The sequence below is a fragment of the Callorhinus ursinus genome, unplaced genomic scaffold, assembly GCF_003265705.2.
Source record: "Callorhinus ursinus isolate GAN/ISIS: 27379988/994484 unplaced genomic scaffold, GSC_fseal_2.0 scaffold9, whole genome shotgun sequence".
NCBI lineage: Eukaryota > Metazoa > Chordata > Mammalia > Carnivora > Otariidae > Callorhinus > Callorhinus ursinus.
Window position 1 is genome coordinate 46733916 of NW_027397071.1, and position 21805 is coordinate 46755720.

The 21805-nt window shown below is 34.1% G+C and overlaps 1 protein-coding gene across 3 annotated transcripts in view; it reads left to right on the plus strand.

Moving 5' to 3' along the window:
* The window catches only part of CUNH1orf141 (chromosome unknown C1orf141 homolog), a 59557-nt gene that overhangs the window by 16937 nt on the left and 20815 nt on the right, over window positions 1–21805 (plus strand). For all 3 annotated transcript variants that reach the window (XM_073896008.1, XM_073896009.1, XM_073896010.1), the window contains exons 5-7: window positions 7663–7775; window positions 13479–13546; window positions 18605–18710. In XM_073896008.1, coding sequence (XP_073752109.1) covers window positions 7663–7775; window positions 13479–13546; window positions 18605–18710 — 287 coding nt within the window. The remainder of the gene's footprint in view (window positions 1–7662; window positions 7776–13478; window positions 13547–18604; window positions 18711–21805) is intronic.

Below are 21805 nucleotides of genomic sequence, written 5' to 3' on the forward strand. Positions count from 1 at the left end.
CTCTCCCTCTGCCCCCCCCATTCTCTCTCTCACAAATAAATAAATCTTAATGTATATATATATTTCTAAATAAAAAATTGAGTAGGAAAATGAATAGAATACAGATGCAAACTGGACTGATAATCTAGAAGGTCAAATAGAGGCACAATCAGGATATTTGACCTGTAAATATATACTTAATACATAAATCAGGAAAATAAGAAACATGGTAAGGAAATAAATATTAGGGAAAAAATGCCCCTTTTTTGAAGACATACTTGAATTTTCAGATCAAAAGAGTTACCAAGTGCTAGACTTACAGTAAAATTATTTGATTATTTAATTCCAAAGGTAGAAAAAAGTTGGTTAATTACAAAGGAAAGGAAAGCAAATGAGTTTCATACATCTCATCTGCATTTCTGAGGCTAGAAAATAATAAACCATTTTCAACTTTTGAATAGAATGGCAATCCAAGCATCCTCTATTTGGATGAATCATCATTTTTTTTAAAATTTTTTATTTTTTTGAACCATCATTTATTTATGAGAACAAAAGAGAGACAAATTTTAGGGTATGAAAAACTATAGAAGGTTATCTGCCTATGTATTCTTTCTGAGGAATTTACCTGGAGAACTATTTTATCCAAATTAAAATGTAATATAATTAAAATAAAGATCCAAACTGGAAGTCTTTATGACACAAAAATGTATTTGGAATTATCCCGTGGCATCAGAATGAAAGCTCTGGATTTCATCTCACAGTGGCTGTTCTGTAAAAACAAGAAAACATTCCAAAGCATTATCAGGGAAGTTATCCATAAGAGATTTCCAGGTGGGAAGAGGCAGCTTTTAGAGCAGCCCCCATGCTTCCGTCAGAGCTGTGCCCTTCTCTTGGGTTACTTCCTTTTATGTGCCAGTGCCATTTCACATTCATTCCATGGATGTGCAGCAACGTTCCTTTAACTCTAGCCCATGCAGTACAAAATCAAGGCCCTTACTTATATTCCCTTAACTCAACTACAACAGGATATAATTTCACAGGGAATTTTCCTAAATATAAGACCAAAAAGGGGGAGGGAGAGGGGGATGAATTAAAAATATATATAAGCAGCTCAAAACCAATACAATTTATAGAAAACCGATTTATGATTTTATGCTAGTAAATTAACCCACCAAATTTATAATCCAGGCTTCATTATTCATATTGTATGAGAACCTAGTGCTAGGAAATCAATTTGTATTCCTAGGTTCTTAGCCTCCCATTCCTTCTCTGCTGTTGGAAAAAATTCTCCATGGATCTCTTGTGTTTTTGTACATCTTGTGAGCAGAGGCACTGGATGCCTTTGTTCCTATCTCCTCGAGGACTTTTGTATAACAAAAAGCCTTTAAAGAGATAGTGTTTTCGGGGCACCTGGGTGGCTCAGTTGGTTAAGCAACTGCCTTCGGCTCAGGTCATGATCCTGGAGTCCCGGGATGGAGCCCCACATCGGGCTCCCTGCTCCGTGGGGAGTCTGCTTCTCCCTCTGACCCTCCCCCGCTTTCACACTCTCTCTCTCTCTTATTCTTTCTCGCTCAAATGAATAAATAAAAATCTTTAAATAAAAAAAAAAGAGATAGTGCTTTTCTCTGAGCAAGAGCACACTTGTTACTGTCCATTGTAAAAGATTTGGGTTCCATAAGCTCAGGGTTCCACTCTTGTAACATTACCCACTGTGTGTGCAGGAATCATCTGGCCCTCTGCTTGTTGCCCTGTGGAACTGGGGCTCAAAGAACTGGTGCAGAAAATGCTATTCCTATCACTGTGAGCAATAATTAGGCTTTTGTCCCTGACCCAGGAGTCTACTTCTTTACAAGCATAGATGAAACTATAGTAGGCTACCTTGTTAACTTGTAAGTAGGGTCAAATCTCAGACCTTTCACAGTTCTTCCCACCTACTTTGAGGAAAGAAGCGTGGAGGTCGAATGACAAACTGTGACACCCTTCCCCCCTCTTCTTTTGCAAACTGAGTGGTAAACATACTTTGGGCTCATTATTCAGTGAGTAAGAGAACACCCTTATCCAGGTCCCTGCAGGCTTAGAAGAACTCTGTGTATATACCCATTTTGTCTACCCTCTAAGTCTATCTGTTTCTAGGTAGCAGGGTCTATAATTTAGGTTATTCCTCAACTAAATTCACAAAATTAATCCCTATAATAAAGTTTTTTAAAAGAAGTAAAAACAATATGACAAGAGACATTGTAAACTAGAAAAGAAAATCATGATCACTTGAGGACAGAGTTTGTGTATAATTAATCTTATAAACCAAATATCTAGCATTTGGTTCAATTTATTTCTTATAAATCATGTTAAGTGTGCATTTATTGAAAGATAAAAAAATAAAAATAAAAACCCCATCATTTCCTGGTACTTCCACCAAGTTTTGACTTTCCTCTCATAAGCATACGGGACCTTTAAAAGTGTTTTACAAAATTAGCATGTCTAACACCTCCCAAAAGAATGTTAAAATGACCATAATTTGAGAAATTGAAGGGAAAAAATAGGCAAAATAAAGGCACAATATCAGTAATGAGGAAGGAGCTAAAACTATGAATATAGAAGAAATTAAAATAATTATAATGAGTACTTTGCTTTGAAACACGGGTGTAATAATGAATAATCTGGGAAAGTATAAATGGGGAAAATAGTCTCAACAAGAAAATGAAAACATAAATAAATTAATAATTAGAAAATTTTGAGAAATAGTCAAATAATGATCTTTTACAAAACTACCATCTTGAAGCTGTGTCAGAGGTCAGTTTCTTCAAAGTTTCAAAGAAGTATTTAAATGGTTTCTGAGCATAGACAAAAATGGAATAGTTTCAGTCCTTTTTAAAAAGATGTCTTTGATCCTCATGTCTGACCACAAGAGTAAAACCATTGTTGAATTTCACTTACAAATATAGTTTTTTTTAAAACCTAAAATAAAATATTAGCTTAATTGTTTCATTTGCCTATTCTCAACTCAGGAACACGTAACATAAAACAGTTTTATATTTCTCCAATTTCGCTCTGATCACTTTTGGTTATTAAAAGTCTGTCCAATTTAGTATTTTGATCCCACATGCCAGTTGAGGCTTTCCCTTCCCCTGTCCAGCCAGTCTATTGACACTGTGGGAGCTGAAGTGGAAAAGGAGTATGGCCAGTGAATTGGAGGTGGGTGTAGTCTTCCTAGCACACCTCCCCTTCTTCCTTCCTATAATCTTTTGTGCTTCTGGTATGGGAAAAGTGTTGTGCTAGAGCCAGCTCCTACCAATTTGTTAGAACTGACTGACTGTTGAATTTTCAGGGATTTTATGAGATGGTTAAGTTATTATTAAAAATTAAACTATATAAGCTAAAAATTCAACGACATAGTAAAAACAAATACTCAAAACTCATCCCTTTCCAATTATTTTACTATATTTTACTATTATCTGTGATTGAAATCATTTACCGCTATTGTATCCATATGGTGGAACTATTATATAATATCATGTTACTACACATTTCTTTTCAATTCCTCATTCAGTGATGTCCCATCACTGAAATCACTTGAAATCAACCATGGGTGTGTTTACACCGTAGAAACTGGCAAACACTACAAACAGGGGGCTTGATTTGTTATTTGTCTAGATTTAAGAAAGTGGGGAAGGAAAATGTTCATGAAGATTAAACTTAAAAGTTTGTCTTGCCTGTCGCCATCATACACTGACTAGCACACAAAATTGAGGACATATTCTAGAATTCAAAAATTATTGTCTGGCTCAGCAGAAAAAAGTAGCTTATGTCATTGATGAATGAGTGAAGTTCCAAAATATGTCTTTATTGTTTCACGTTCATGTTGTTCGTTAAGGTAAATGAAAGTGTCAATCAACATTCATGTTGGAACTACACTTGGACAAAAGGTTATTAAATATTTACCAGCACCACACCCCCTGCCCACACCCTTGTATGGGAGTAAGAGAGGAGGGAGAAGGAAAGGACAGTGCTTCTTACTTACCTAGCTACTGCTACCATCTTCTTTCTCGTTTGTCATCTTCCAGCCAACTGTAGTCAAAAAGAGCCTTCCTGGTGAAATGGGTGAAGATGGTCATAAGATAGAAACTTCCAGTTTATAAGATAAATAAGTCTAACGTACAGCATGGTGACTATAGTCAACAATATTGCATTGCATATTTGAAAGTTGCTAAGGGAGTGGATCTTAAAAGTTCTCATCATAAGAAAGAAAAGTTTGTAACTATGTATGGTGATGAATATTAACTAGACTTATTGTGGTGATCATTTCACAATATATACATATAGCAAATAATTTTGTTGTACACATGAGACAAATACAATGTAGATCAAATATATCTCAATTGAAAAAGAAGAAAAGCTTTTCCTGTGTGCTTATGTAGTAAGTGTTAGGCATTTGGTGTTGGCATGAGAGGTGGTGTTTGTCCCAAGGAAGAGGAGCCTCAGAATTTCTATATTTGACATAGTGCTTGCCCTCAAGAAATTGCAATTCTTACAGTTGCAAGAAGAAGGAGAAGACAAAAAAGAGCCTAACTCTTTAACGATGCATGGTAACAGTGCCTCAGACAGACCAGTTCCCTAATGAAGGAGAGCCTCCTTCAGCCACACCTCTTCAAATTCACCCTCAACTCTTACACTCTCCTATATATGTTACAGCCTCTTTTGCTAAGGATCACTAGCTTGGCAGTCAGCAATCTGAGTGGGGAAACAGCAAAGTGGCCTAAGCCCAGTAATAACCCCAATGTCCATTTTCCCCCTCAGAAACTCAAGTATCCTTGCCATACCAAACAGTGGGATGCGGTGTGCTCTGATTTCTCGTCCCCACTCTACCCTCCAAATTTGTTTTTATATAGCTAGACATAGGGCAAATCAGCAAGTGTGCTAACGGGTGTGCAGCTGAGGAATGAGATGGCAGAATATTACAGACAGAGGGAAGAGCAAATGCAAGGCTTTATAAGTGATTCCTTAGGAAACCCTATGCATCCCTGCTCCCTTCGACACTGAAAAGAGAAGGAAAAGCCACGGCTGACTCTATGAGGTCAATGACATAATTCTGATATGTCCCCCTACCCCATTACAGTTTTCTACTACTTGGGAGAGAAGAAGGGAATGTCTAACTCCAAACATTGGTGGGCCTTTGTAGAATACAGACTGTTTATTCCTTTTTACTCAGCTGTGGCTAAAAAATCATCTGGTCATCCACTTTAAAACATCAGGATAAGTGCCTTTCAATAACTTACTGTATTAACAAAGTAGAATCTAACACTATATTAAATAAATATTACTCTACTATAACTAAGTGGAGTAAATTTCAGGAATAATAAAAAGTACTTCACATTGACCTCTTACTATGTCACAAACATTTGCTGAGCACTTTCTAAACCTTATTTTACAAAATTCTTATACTAACCCTATAAGGTAGCTAATACCTGCATTTGGCCTGTGAAAGACTGAGATTCAGAGGCTATCAATATTCTGCAGAAGTTCACATAGAGTCAAGATGCAAAGTAAGACCCAACTCCAAAGTCCACACTCTTTAGTTCACCATAAAGAAATTCATATCCAAACACCTCTATATATTCTGCAAATGTATTTGAAAAAGGACTTAATAAGATAAGGCTAAAAAAAAATCTCCTTAACAAGACTATATAGCCAACATCATCCTTAGGTTGGAACACTTAACACATTTCCATTTAAATTAGAAGCAGAAGGATGCTGTTCTCACTATACTGCACTATTCTCGAAGTGCTTGCCAGTGATATTAAATAAGAACATAAGACAAAATATAAATGTTTGGATAAGAACAGATAAATTATGTTATGAAGATTAAATGGTTGTTTACTGAAAAACCCAAAGAGAATAAACTAAAATCTCATTGGAAATTATAAGATGATAAGAAAGTTTAATAAAAATTTACCAGAACAATTTGTGCACTCAACACATTTATTACACATGTACTACTATGTGCCAGTCACTGTTCTAGGTGCTGGGTATTCAACAGTGAACAAAACAAACTCTGCCCTCAATTTATGTTTTAGGATAGGTGGGGAGACAGATATCAAACTAAATGAACAAATGAATATATAATATAAATCCACTAGTGATAAACACTATGAAGAAAAATATAATAAAGGAATTAAGATTGATAGGGATTACTATTTTAGATAGAGAAGGGGAAAGAAAAGACCTTTCTGGAGAGATGGAAATTTGAGTAGAGTCTTAACAAAATTCTCTCTTATAATTTAAGGAAGTAAACCTTGGCAGTAGCCAGGGAAAGAATATTACAGACAGAGGGAAGAGCAAATGCCAAAGTCCTTAAGTGGGAGCTTAAGTTCCTTTCTCCTTAAACCAAAGAGCTGGAAAATTCACTCCTTCCATGTGGAGGTGGGGGGTGGGTGCACAGAGAGAGCCCTGGCGGGGCATTCAGTGGAAGTTCCTCTACTTAGAAACATGAGCAATGGCAGACAGTTTCTGTCTTGGAGTGAGAATTTTGAAACTTAGTTTAGTCTAGTAGGAAACAATTGGAGGGAAATGCCAATCACATTTATATTTTATGGGTGCCACCATGGTTGCATTGGCAATAGACTGTAGGGGATGAGTGATAGCAGAGAGAAACAGAAGGCGAGAAACCTATGGAAGTAGCTCAGTTGGGAGATGAAGGTGTCTTGGACTAGGGTAGAAGTAACAAGGAAGGAAGTAGCTGGATTTGGGATGTGTTTCAAAGAAAGATCCAGTGAGATTTGGCAACAGTTGGGAATGGGGAATGAGGGAAAGAGAAATCAAAGATATTGTCAAGTTTTTGGCCTAAGCCTCTGGTTGAATGCAGCTGGGGAAGCCTCAAAGAGGAACAGATTGGGAAGGAAGCAAAAGCCAGGATTTGGTTTTGAATGTGTTAAATTTGAGATGCCTACAATATACCTAAATGCAGAAGTCATGTAGCAGTTGGATATATAAATCTGGAGCTCAGGGAAGAGTTTGAGAGATTATAAATTATAAATTATAAATTATAATTATAAACCTGGGAGACATCAGTCTATAGATAATATGTAAAGATGTGAGATTAGATATCAACTGAAGGTGAGTGTCTAAGGTTGGATGACTGAATCATTCCAGCATTTAGTGGTCAGAAATGTGAATTATGTAATACTTTATTATTATTTATTATTTATTACTTCCTTAACTGTATTACATACCATCAATAGTCAGTTAAAGGATTTAGTGGAGAAAATTTCCTTTATAATAAATAAACACTATTATTCTATCTGGTCTACTATTTTGGTATCTGAACTGACCATAACTCTGTGTCCTATGACTGTAACTCAGGTCTGACAATGTCCCCAAAAGCTCATTTAATGAATTTCCAGCATATTTTTAAAGGGTTAATCAGCTTATGAACTATAGTTTCCTAGAGTGCCCTCAATCCTATGACAATAGCAGCTTCCTATCTGTCTTTACTTCAAGTGATTATCACTAATATTTTCAGCTCTGGCTTAGTCCCATCCTTCTACATTTTGTATTGTAATGTTATTAATACAACAACATCTAATCTATATAACTGGGACTTAACCACATTTCTCCAAATTTATTTTTTAGATTAGTTTCATAGATTTTTCTGAATATTCTAATTCAGATTAATTTTATTTTTTCTAGATATGTCTTCTTCAAAGATGAACCTGAACCTAGAAAGAGTGATTTTGAAAAGTTAAATTTAAGACCACACTTTGTACCAACAAATATAAAAAATCAAGAAAGCAAGTCAATAGGTAATGCTCCATGTAACATATTTATTTCTCCTTTAATGTATTAATGAGTGCTTTTATTATATACTTTATTATTTATTAACGTGTATCTTAAAAGTTCTTGATGATTTGATGTCTCTGTTGAAAGAAATTGCTTGAAAGTATAGGGCTTATAACTGCAGTGTGAAAGATTTCAGTGAGCCAGAAAGAAGAATTTCCTAAGAGGAAGAGATGTTCAATATCAGAATGGACAATTTATACAAGTCACAAATTAAGAATATACTTTTATGTTTATTTTTCTAGAAAGAAGATATGTGAGTTTCCTTTCAGGTCAACCCTAAGAGTTTTCTTGTTACTGTTAAAAAAAGAAATCAATCAAGTATGGACATCTTGCTTAATAAAAACTTACTTTATAGAAACTGTAAAGTAAAGGAACTTTCTTCGAAACTTAAGGAATCTGTAAGCTAGGAACTAGCACTGCAGATCTTCAGAGAATTTTAGAGTTTTGTGTTGCCTTTGTTTTTCTTTCTCTGGGATTATCAAAGAACCATTCGATTGAATCATTTTCATTGACCCCTTTGACTGAGGTTCCCTGACTCTACATTACCCTATATTGCCTCATTTCTCTGAAACACTTCATCATCTAAATTCTCAAAGGACTTGTGTACATACACTGTCTCTACTTCCTCAAATTTTGTTCAAACTTCAGACAACTCCAGTCTGGTTTCTGCCTCCACCATTCTACTAAAGCTACTCTGATCAAGAGTACCAATGATCTCCTTTGCTAAGTACAAATAATATTTCTCTGGTTTCATTTTCTTCCACTTCTCAATACGAATATAGTTGGTTGATCACTCCCTCCTTCTTAAAACTCTCCTCTTTGGGATTTTGGAACCCATATCTCTTGTTTTCCTGCTATATCACTCTTCAGTTTCTCCTCTTAATTTATCTTTTCCATCGTTAAAATAGTGTACAGTTGACCCTTGAACAACATGAGCGTTAGGAGCACTGACTCCACTGCACAGTCAAAAATCCACATATAACTTTTGATTTCCCCAAAACTTAATAGCCTACTGTTGACCAGAAGTCTTTCCAATAACATAAACACATATTTTACATATGTATTATATGCTGTATTCTTGTAATAAAATAAAGAAAAAATGTTATTATTAAGAAAATCATAAGGAAGAGAAAATACATTTACAGTACTGTACTGTATCAAAAAAATCTATGTGTAAATGGACTCATGTAGTTCAAACCTATGTTGTTCAAGGATCAACTGTATATCACAATTTATCTATTCTACTGTTGAAATTTTGGGTTTTTGGTTTGTCAGCCATTACAATGCTGAATGAACATTCTTGTTTATGCATCCTACTGCATACGTGTAAGTTTCTTGAAAGTGCATATCCAGGATTTATATTGCCAGATATACTTATCTTCAACTATAATAAATACTGGCAAACTTTCCAAAGTATTTGTACCAATTTGTGCTCCCATCAGATTTGTGAGAGTTCTTTTTGTTCTGCTTTCTTGCTAACATTCAGAATCGCCTGATTTTTATTTTAGTGTACATAATAATATATGATTATGTTTTAATTTGCATTTCCATGATTACCATTAAGTTTGAGAACTTTTTCATAAAACTATTGATCAATTAAACTTACACTTTTGGAAATCATCTGAGCTTTAGCTCATTTTATTTTATTTTAAAGATTTTATTTATTTATTTGAGAGAGAGAGAGAACATGAGTGGGGGGGAGGGGCAGAGGGAGAGAGAGAAGGAGATTCCCCACTGAGCGCAGAGCTCAAAGTGGGCCTTGTGGAACTCGATCCCAGGATCCTGAGATCATGACCAGACCCAGAGTCAGATGCTTAACTGACTGACCCACCCACATGCCCCTTAGATCATTTTAAAAGTAGGTTTTTGTCCTTTTCTCATTGATTTCTTTATATATTTTGGTCACTAGTTTTTTGTTGTTTTTATGTATTGTGAATATCTTCCCTTTTCTCTTGTTTTTTCTTTTTTTTCTTTTTTTTCACTCTATGGTGTCTTTTTGATGAGCAGAATTTCTTTGGCTTTAATAAAGTCAAATATACCAAATCTTTCTCCATTTGGTTAGTTCTTTTGTTCCATATTTAAGAATATTTAAGAAATGTTTCCCTACTATTTATCTTATAAAAGACCTCAGGTCTTCTTTTTACATTTAGGCCTGAAGTCTACCTGTAATTAAATTTTGAGTGAGGCAAGGGTCAAATTTAATTTTGCGTGTGGATATAATTATCTCAGCATGTAATTTAAAAGGCTATTCTTTCCCTAATGCTCTGGGCTCTTTGCTCTGGGGATCTTATTCTATTTCATTATTTGTCTATTTATCATTAATACCATACCACATTAATTTTGTAGCTTAAAATAAACCATTGAATCTGGTAGAGCAAGTCTTCCAACTTTGTTCTCCAAGAATATCATGGATATTTTCTATTTTCCAGTATGTTTTTTTTCTCTGACCCTTTGGTTATTTAGAAGTATATGTCTTCACTCAAAATATTTGAGGTTTTTCTTTTCTTTTCTTTTTTTTAAAGATTTTATTTATTTGTCAGAAAGAGCAAGCACAAGCAGGGGGAGCAGCAGGCAGAGGGAGAAGCAGGCTTCCCACTGAGCAGGGAGCCTGATGGGGGACTCCATCCCAGGATCCTTGGATCATGACCTGAGCTGAAGGCAGGCACTTACCGATTGAGTCATCTAGGCATCCCTATTTGAAGCTTTTCTAATTATCTTTTGACTATAGCTTTTTAGCACAATTACATGGTTGTTTGAGGATACACTCCTTATGATTTCAGTCCTATGTAATTGGTTAATGTGTGTTATCACTCAGTATATGGTTAATTGTTGTAAATGCTCTGTATGTGCTTGAAAATAATGTATATCCTACAGTAGCTGACTACACTGTTCTGTATATGTCTTTTAGGTCAAATTTGTTCCCTATATTTTTCGACTCTTTTATATCCTTATTGATTTTTCTATTTGCTCTTCTGTCAGTTAGTGAGAAATTTCAGACTTGTATTTTTCCTTGTAGCATCAAATTTTACTTTATACATTTTTAATATAGTTTAGGCAATGTTACCATTTACATAAAATTTAAAATTATTATGTTTCTAGTGAATTGAACCCTTTTTCATTGTAAAGCGATTGTCTTACTACCCAATATTACTGTAGTTGCCCCAGCTTTCTTTTGGCTACCATTAAATGGTATATCTTTCTCCATCATTTTATTACCTTCTTATAACATTGTAATCTAGATTTATTTCTTGTAAATATCATAATATTAAATTTAAAAATCTACTGTAGTAATCTTTGTCTTTGAAATGGAATGCTTAGTCCATTTCCACTTAATGTAATTACTAATATCTTTGGATTTAATTTTGCCATCTTATTTTGTTTTTTATTTGCCCTTTTAATTCTATACTTTTTTCCCTATCTTCTCATCTTTTCTCTAGGATTGAATTTCTTAAGTTTCACTTTTCTCCTTTATTAATTTGGAAGTTATTTACTCGTAGTTTCTATTCTTTTTTAATTTTTTAAAATTTTATTATTTTTTAATTTTTATTTATTTATTTTTTTAAAGATTTTATTTATTTGTTGGATAGAGAGAGACCACAAGCAGGGGGATCAGAAGGCAGAGGGAGAAGCAGGCTCCCCACTGAGCAAGGAGCCCAATGCGGGACTCGATCCCAGAATCCTGGGATCATGACCTGAACCAAAGGCGGTTGCCCAACTGACTGTACCACCCAGGTGTCCCAATTATTATTATTTTTAAATTATGTTCAGTTAGCCAGTATATAGTAAATGATTACCCTATGCAATCTTTTAAAATCTAGTATTACCCTCATTCTGGACAATAAAAGGATCTTAGAACACTTCAATTATTTTACTGACATCTGACTTTTTAGGTTATTGTTAAAATCCAGAGTCTTATTTAAATATTATCTTAATCAGACATTGGTGAGACTCAAGGTATGATTTCTCCTGATGCAAAATTCTTTGCTAAGAAATTACAGCTAAATATCATTTCACCACTCATAATTTCTACCTTTCACAAAACACTAGAATGCAAACATAATTCAGCCAAGTTCTTTGTCACTTTATAACAAGGATAGCCTTTTCTCCATTGTTTAACAATATTTTTCTAATTTCTATGAGACCTCATCAGAATGGCTTTGACCATCCATATGTCTATCAACATTTCTGTACATGATTATGTATTCTCTAAGAAGATGGAAGAATCTTAGAGAATTCTCACCAGAATCCCCTTTAAAATCCCTTCATGGAAATACTGGACTTTTCTACTCTGTACATCGAAACTCTTCCAGCTTCTACTCATTACCCAGTTCCAAAGCCACTTTCCTATTTTTTTGTTACAGCAGCACCTCATTTCTCAGTGCCAATTTCTCTCTTAGTCAGTTTGGGCTGCTCTAACAAATTACTATAGATTGGGTGGTTTAAACAACAAATATTTATTTCTCATAATTCTAGAGGCTGGAAGATTGAGATCAGGGTGCCAGTATGATTAGGTTCTGGCTAGAGCCCTCTACCTAGTTTGCAGACTGCTGTTTTCTTGTCTGTATCCTTACATGGTGGAGAGAGAGATTATCTCTTTCATGTCTTTTCTTGGAAGGGCATTAATCCCATCACAGGAACTTCACTCACATTACCTCATCTAACCTCATTAACTCCCAAAGGCTTCACCTCCAAATACCATCACACTGAGGATTAGAGCTTCAACATATAAATTTTGGGAGGGACACATTCAGTCCACAGCAACTACCCTATCTAAATTATACCTCCCTCTGTTATTCTCCCTCACCAAAATCTATTTATTTCTATCATAGCATGTATCTTCATTTATAATTAGTCACTCCTTTGTCTTACTTGTTTATTTTCTCTATTACCACTAAAATGTTTGCATCATTGGGTAGGAATCAGAATTACAGAGTCCAGCACCAGTGCTTGGCATGTAATAGGTGATCAATAAAAAAATTGTTGATTGAATGAATGCCAGATACTATTAAGTTTTTAAATCTATTATCTCATTTAATCCTCACAGCATTCCTCTAAGGTAAGCACCATTATTTCCCCTTAACTGATGAGAAAACTAAGGCTCACAGAAGTTAAATAACCTGAGGCTACAGGACTTACAGAAAAAACATAAATTTTGGTCCCAGGCTATCTAAATCCAAAGTCTGTATGCTTGACCTGATACCATACCTACCTTAAGAAAATCCATTAGAGGGTAATCCAGATTAATAAATAATTAGGGTTTGGGGGTGGATTCAGGTTGAAAGGAATATTTCTCTCTTCAAAGGAATAATGAATGAAAAGTTTCCTTTAATTACTGTGATTCCATTTTATTTAGAAATCCATTTTTTTCCCTGAAGATACCACTTTGTTGTGTGTTCTGAAGTCATAGTTCTGACCCCCCATAGTTTCTGATAAGTAGACAGAAATAAATAATCAAAAGTTGTATTCTGTTAATAGAAACTCACTTTTAAAGCAAATTAGAATATATTTAGCTCTGAAAATGTAAATGTAATGCATTTGTAAGCACCTAAGTTTATTAAATTACATTTCCAAAAAGTTTATTAGAAGTAGAGAAAATGGTTTATTGATAGATTAGAAGTAGTCTAATAGTATGGAAAGATCAGTTATGTTTGGATTTGTTTCTTTAGAGCCATTGAAAGAAAATCTGAAATCAAGATCTTTTAGACCCTTTCTTTATCTTAAGGATACAACTGAGGTAGGTTTAATTTGTCCACTTAACAATTACTTGGTAGAAATTCAGATTAGCGCCGACAATTTTATGTATACTTCTATAAGTCCCAAATTCAAATGTATTTTAAGATTCAAAAATGTAAAATTCTAAAGTGATTTCATCTTTGGTATTACTAAAACTTTATGTACAGGGATAATACAGAAAATAATATATTATTTGCTTGATGGTCCATACAGCAGAAATTATTTATTGAATATGATAAGGCATTAACAGTTACCATAAAGTCAGTTAAAACAGGACATCATAAAAAACTCTACATGCATAACTTAAATATTTAATTTTAATTTAAAATATGAAAATATGCATCCATTTGTAATCTTTTCATGTGTAGCCAAGACCATTTTTTTTTGAGCATGCTATGGTTATTTATATTATATAATTACATTTAACAATTACCATAAACAGGTTTGGGACCAACAATACAGACTTTTTTTTTTAATTGAAGTATAATTGATGTATTGAAGTGTAATACACAATGTTACATTAGCTTTAGGTGTACAACATAGTAATTTGACAACAGTATTGACTCTTGATAACCATTTGAGCAGAGGTTCATGGGCATCCTGGAAAGTAGTTGACTAACCTTGAGCATTGAGCATGCCTTGGATATTATTCATTAAGTTTTATCTAGGAGACTACAAAGAGAAGTTATCCAGAGAATCAGCAAGGAAAAGTTATTTAAAAGAGTTTCTTAGGTATTAATTAATTTATTATTAACCCTGATTATTGCTAACATGGAGAGTGAAACATGAAGAAATACATACTTTGGACCATAATTAAGGACATTATAATTTTTGTTGCATATTGCTGCCTTTTATAATTTTTAATAAGATTTACAGCATCCACTGTCTGGACTATTTTATCCTCAACTACATGTTTTGTTTGGGTTCATTTTTAATAAAAATCTTTCAAGAAATACATATTGTAACATCACAACTTTACTCATAATACTAAATTTATTAGCATCTTTTAGAAAACCTGCAACACTTTAATTTTTAAAAATAAATTGAAATATTCATATGAGTTTAAAAAATTAAATAATACAGAAACACTAATAAGAACACAAAGCACTTGCATCCCATACTTTTGTTCTAATTTCCCCTTTTCAAAGGTAACCACGTTTAACTTTTAGGGGTTTTTTAATTTCTCTTATGATTCACTCCATAATTTTAAAGAATGAATTCCTACAACTATTTTTTATTTATCTACTTTAAATATTATCTACTGAATAATCAGTAAGACATACTTGAATTAGCTTATTTACACTGCTCTACACTTCACTTCTCTCCGTTTTTTCTTCTGAATCTTTGATAGTTACCTTTTTGCTTTTTCTGTTGTTAACTTTTGTACCTATAAATAAAATATCTAAAAATTTTTTCTTTTGTATCAACTTTAATCACTAACTCCTGATTCCCCTTTAAATAAGATGAAGATTTTAGCAGTCCTATTCTTTTCTCCTACTCTCCTCCACATCTTCTTCCCCAAGTCAAGTATGCTTTTACTTTTACATTATTGAGGTCAATGATTATATTCAACTTTGCAACTCTGATTAAGCCTTCATGTTTTGTCTATAGCTTAATTCTAAAACTCAAAACTATAAATAATATCTACATTACTATGACATTGTAAATAACCATCATAGTAGAACAAAATAATGTGCTAGGATTACAGTTCTTCTCAATGGCTAAAATGTAAAAACAAAGGCTCGCTTTTCTTATTCTCCATCAGTTACTTGAAAAGTAATGCTATATGTTAGTCTGCCTCATATTGAGACCTTGACTTTCCTGTATACTCTTGAATTTTTTTCTGAATATTCTAGTTGCCTTCATTTTTTTCTTGTGGAGAATGATAATAATAGCAAACATCTATATAGTACTTATAGTACTTCTATAGTATATAAATGCATATATATGTATGTGTGTATATATGTGTGTGTCTATAATTTACATCCCCAACAACTCAATGAAGTAAGTACTATTTTTATTCCTATTTTATAGATGAGAAAAAAGAGGTACAAAGAAGATCAGTAATTTGGCTGAGATCAAATTAAAAATAACAGAGTTAGGAAAAACCTAACAGTCTGATACATGCTCTTTTACCTCTAAGATACGCAACCTCTGAAAAAGAAGCATGTAACTTTCTCATTATATGTGGATATGGTCAAGCTTCCTTATTGGTTCTCTATTGAGTAGAATCCATTCCAGTCTTCTTGGAGGAGTTGTTCATTGGAGCTCAGTGACTCTTTGTTCTAAATTTGACCCATTACTTTTAAGCCTGCTCTGCAGTTGTTACAGTCATTCCATCCCTGGTTTAGTTGCCACATTCTAATACTCTATGTCTTATTTCTTCTTGGATTTCATCTTTATTTTCCTAGAATATGTCTTCAAGAAACTTCCCTAGAAATGGCATATATTTATTTTTCCCGTGTATATGAATGATAGTTGAGCTGAGTAGCATTATATGTTTAAAATCATTTTTGATTTTATAATCTTTTTTGATTTTAAAACCCTAAACTTTGATGACATTGCTCCATTGTACTATGCCATTCAATGGTGCTAATGAAAAGTTCTCAGTCTTCTGTAAGTGATCTTACCTTTTTCTCTGGAAACTTCTAGGATCTTCTCTTTATTAATGTTGTTTTGTAATGTTTTGAGGATATGTCTGAATGTGGTAATTTTACTTCAATTCATCCTGTTCAGTGTTCAATAGACTCCACCGTAAAGTCAAATATCTTTCTTTAGGTTTTAAAAAATGTCTTTCTCTTATTTCTTTTCTAATTTCCTTTCCACTATTTTCTCTGTTCTCTAATGGTCAGATATTAGATTTCTTTGACTAATCCTCTGTATTGCTATTCTCTATTTTTTTTTTTTTGTCTCTGAAAATTTGTCCTTTATTCTGGTCTTTTTACTTCATTTTGGTTCGGTAATGACATTTTAAATTTCTTTCTTGTTCTTAGTTGTTTTTTTCCTTTCGTAGTCTCCTGCTATATTTGTTCTCAACATTTTCTGAAGATATTAGAGTTCATTTTCTTAAGTTATTTTCTGTTTCTTGAATTATTTCTTTTCTGGTGTCAGTGTTCCTTTTGTTTATCATGATAGATACTTTTGAAGTTATTGATTTTTATTATATCTGATAAATCTTCATTTGTTCATATTTAAGAATGGAGATATGGATTAATCTTTCTATGAAACTGCCATTAATTTTATAAATAAGTATCTCTCTAGAATTGAGAGCCAACTCTTCTGTGTATACATCAGAATTCTCAACCAGCTAGCTTTACTTTAGCGTAAGAGGGCAGAGAGCAGGTTAATTTGACTGGTAGTCTGTCTTTCGGATGCTAACATGAAGAGAGTTTCACCCTGCAAACCAAACTCAAATTAGCAGTAAGTTTATTAGCAGAAGAGCACTTATTTTATCCTGGGATTAATTAAATAAAATTTCCTGTAACTTTGTATATGGGCTAGGGTAAGTGGGAAATGGGGGAAGTAGCAACTGGTTCAGAAATTCCATAGAATTTCAGTTAACCTGCCTCTTTACAATTTTTGTTTTCATTCTCAACCTAAATATCTGCCAACTCTAAGCCTGGAGTTTCATCAGAAAATTATTTTAATAGCTGCAAGATTTAAAATACAATTGATAAATTCAATAACCATCATTGATAAAACTACAGAAAATACTTGTTTAATATGATAAAGAATATCAGCATAATTTAAAAAATTATACCTTATATATAAAACCAATAACCAATTTCATAATTAATAGTCTATGGCATGGCAAGAGTGACACTTAATCACCATGATTATTTATAAATAATGTATTGTTGCAATGCAAGTATTGAGCAATGCAATAGGAAAAGATAGTGGCAATAGTAAAAGCTCTGGAGTATTCTGATGCAGTATGGCTGAGTAAGCTCCTATTATACCACACTGTCTCAGACAATGACTATAAACTCTAGACAAGATACTCAGAACACACACACACACACACACACACACACACACACACACACACACACACACAAATTACCTGAAGACCCTAGAGAGTAAACAAAAGAAGGTGACAAAGAAAAGGCGTAGAAACTTGTAATAACTGACTTGCATGGAGCAAAGTTGCCATTTTTATGGCTTTTAACTTGAAGGGTGGATAAAGTTGGCACTGCATGGGGCATCTAAAACTCCAACAGAAAACTTATGTATTTTTCTAGCCAGAAGAATCAGAGAGCAATGTTCAGGGCAACCCAAGCTTCTAGAAAGTGAGGGGGGTCAAATAGAAGACAGCCAAAGATGGTAGCCCCTATCCAAGTCTCTCACTAACCCCTGAACCATGCATGTTTAGGGAGACTGCAAGCCGCTCAGCTAAGGATACAACAACTGAACTGAAATTTGAGCTGCTGCTCCAGAGACAGAGTGTATTTTGAATCTGATCAAATTCATTGTTAAAATAAAAACATCAATAATCTTTGTAAGGATAGTGTAGGTTCACCAAAGTCTCCCTCTACACTAGAGCCAATCTGAGCCAATCTAGGAAAAGCTAGATCACTTTTTCCAGTTCTCCGCCTTTACTCAGAGGTATTCTGCTGTATCTATGTATGAGTAGAGTTTCTGTGTAAACTAAGAGGGCTTTTTTTTGGCTCAGTATTTGAACTTTAGACTTTCCCTGCATTTGAAGAAATAAATTTTATATACGAATATAATGGAGACAAGGAAAATAAAAGTTAGCAAAAAGTGTGAACATAGTCCAACTTTTTAATTTCTGTAGATTTGTTTCCTCCTCTATAAAGTATTATTAACATCCATATCATAGGGGTTTTTTTGAGGATTAAGTAAACATTATATTTGGAAGTATTTAAAGAACTAGACAGCTATTAGTTATCATAATTAGATATGCCAAATATGAATAATCAAATTTAAATTATTTATCAATATACCTGGAAAGGAATAATTTCTAAGATAGTTTTCCATTTTTCCTGATGTTCAGGTGAAGAATGCTAACCCTTTGCATAATTTATATTTATATCCACAGAATACACAACCATGTAGAAGAACACTGGGTCCTACCATCATTTCTCCTGCACCCAGGATTCAATCCAATGCTAACAAGAAGGAAAAAGACTCGACTTTATTTGCAGGTATATATTTTGCATTTTTTATATTGAAATAGCTGAAAATTAACTGCATCTAACTTTAAGATATAAGCATTAAGAAAATCTTTAACCAAAGAATATCAGCATCTGATCATATCACCACTTATTTCTCTACTTAATAACATCTGAATAATCTCTATTACAAAAATGGTAAAATCTAGATTCCTTAGGATGGTATATAAGATTTTTTCAGTCTTCTATTCTGTCTCTTTATCCTTACTGATCCTAGTTACAATCTGTTCCAACTGTTGTGTAATTTGATCCATTCTGATCTCTATGCTCAGAACATACTTCTCCACCTGATAGATGCTTACTCATCTTGAATATTTGGGACATTTACAGCTGTATTTAAAATAAAATCTGACTATATATGGCTCAAACAACCAAGATATTTATTATTAATTAATTAATTAATTTTAAATATTTTATTTATTTATTTGACAGAGAGAGAGGGAAAGAGAGAACAAGCAGGGGAAGTGGGAGAGGGAGAAGCAGACTCCCCGCTGAGTGGGGAGCCCAACGTGGAGCTCGATCTCAGGACCCTGGGATCATGACCTGAGCCAAATGCAGACGCTTAAATGACTGAGCCACCCAGGTGCCCCAGAGATATCTATAATCTCAAATAACAAGACGTCTATCAGTAAGGCAGCTCCAGGCTTGGTTAATTCAGGAGCTTGATGAGATATATCCAGTCCCTCCATCTTTCCTCAAGTTTCTTAAAAAGTAGTCTGTCCTCCTAGCCCTACTGTACGGTGTGGTGCCTACTATTCAAGATAACTTGTATGGGTAACAACATCCACTGAAAAAGAGAAAAACTCTTTGATCCCTTTGTAAAATGAGGAAAATGCCCCCCAAGCACTCCAGCAGACCTCCGCTGCTGTCTCCTTGGCTAAAATAGCTTAAGGCACCCTTAACTAAACCAATAAATCATTATCAGCTTAGATAAGTTTTTCCAAATTTTAACATATATATATATAAGATATACAATAATATAGAGTAATATATTAATAATTAATAATATAATATATAAATATTATATTATATATTATATATAATCATATATAATATATGATATATAGAGGGAGCAGAAGATTCAGCTTCATGGTGTCCTAATTGTCTTTTTCTGTTAGCTGAACTTGATTGTAGTATTTTAGTGTTTTGTACAGTTATTACTAAAGGCACATGTAATACACTGTACTCTATATCACTTTTTAAAAATGTTGGTCAGAAGATGCTAAATTAAGTTAGTGTCTAAATTGATGTGTTATAGTTCACATTTTGAAAAGCACAGGCTGAGATCATTTAAAGATTCACTTCCTTGAGTTCGGAAGGAGCCCAGCCTCCCATGAAAGACATGGTTGTTTGGAGAAAGATGAATAAAATCAGAGTTCTATTAGCATAAGAAGGGGAAAGGAGACAAGACCTCTTTTTACCACATTATTTTCCTCTGCAGTGGTTCCTAATAGCAGACTGTTCTACTCATTCAGCAAAGCAAATTTCCCTTTATAAAATTTCTTGAGTCTCTCTACTGAAGAAATATTATAGTTCTTTTATCAAAATCCCAAATTAGGACTTCTGGGAAGTTTGGCAACATAAATACAAATTTATCCTGGCCAAAGTGAATAACAAAAAGAAGAAAACTTCATTAAATTGAAACTAGGACATTTTATTCTAAACTCAAAGAAAATCTGCTACATATTACAAAATGAAATAGTTTGAAAGAAGATTCCAGAAGTTGATTCACAATTCCATTTCCTAAAAGAAAGGAAGAGTATTTAAAAAGCCAGTAAAGGATATTCTGAAAATACTTCTATTAACCACTACCTCCTCCCCCTCCCCCTCCCACCCCACCACACACTCAAAAAAAAGGGGATTGTTATTAATGATGGATCACGGAAAGATGGAAAAACCTCCCCTTTGGGATCCCTTTCCTCTTTGCAAGTCAACAGCAGTCCAAATCTGTATTAGCAGTGTTTTGAGAGAAATGTAATGATCATACCTAGCCCTTTCTTTCTTAAGCTTCCCAGTATTGCTTCAGATGTACTCAGTTAAGGGGGAAAACCTCCTAACTTAGAAGAGCTAGGTCTTGAAAGGAGGGTTGACAATAGAACAGACAAGATATAATTTCCTAGGAATCATTTTTCCAAGTATGAATAATAGCCACAAGGGTAACTGTGTAAAGAAAAAATATATGATCCCATCAAACAGCCCAAAAGCTATGAGGCCTTTCTTCGACTAAATGCCTCCTCAAACTTGCTTATCCCAAGAGAGAGGACTCTAACCCATGTGGCACTTCACACATAGATGGACAGAGTACCCACCACCATCACCACCTCATTAGAGTCATGAAGAGGTTTCACAGAACATATAGTGCACAGAAACAAATTTCCCCATAATGTTTCAGGGCTCCAGCTCCCTCACCAGCTTGCTCAGGCAGCTGAATGCCTGAACTCATAACATAAGGTAACATCTGGATTTGCCTGTTAGTTTCTTTTTTTTTTTTTAATGTTTTCCCCAGGATCTTTTTTTTTTTTAAAGATTTTATTTATTTATTTGACAGAGAGAGACATAGTGAGAGCAGGAACACAAGCAGGGGGAGTGGGAGAGGGAGAAGCAGGCTTCCCGCGGAGCAGGGAGCCCGATGTGGGACTCGATCCCAGGACCCTGGGATCATGACCAGAGCTGAAGGCAGACGCTTAACGACAGCCACCCAGGCGCCCTTGCCTATTAATTTCTAAGGGGAGAATTTAACAGTATCTAGATAAACAGGGAGAGTGTCCAAAGATTTTCCTCTATTATTTTTGGACTAGTCTCAAGCCTGGATTTAAGTGTCCTGATTCAAAGGTGAGTAGATGGAAAAACAAGAACATGGGACTTTTTAAATATCTTGTAGCAAATAAAGGAGAGACTTTAAAAGATAGCTAATGGTCACATTCTGATGGAAATTGTACCCCGTGAAACAGGAGGAAATTTAGACAATAATTGTTTCACATGCTCAAGAGATTAAAAAAAATGAGGATTCTCTGAAACAAGATTCGAAGATACAAAAGATAATTGCCAAAAATGAAATGGTGCTGTCA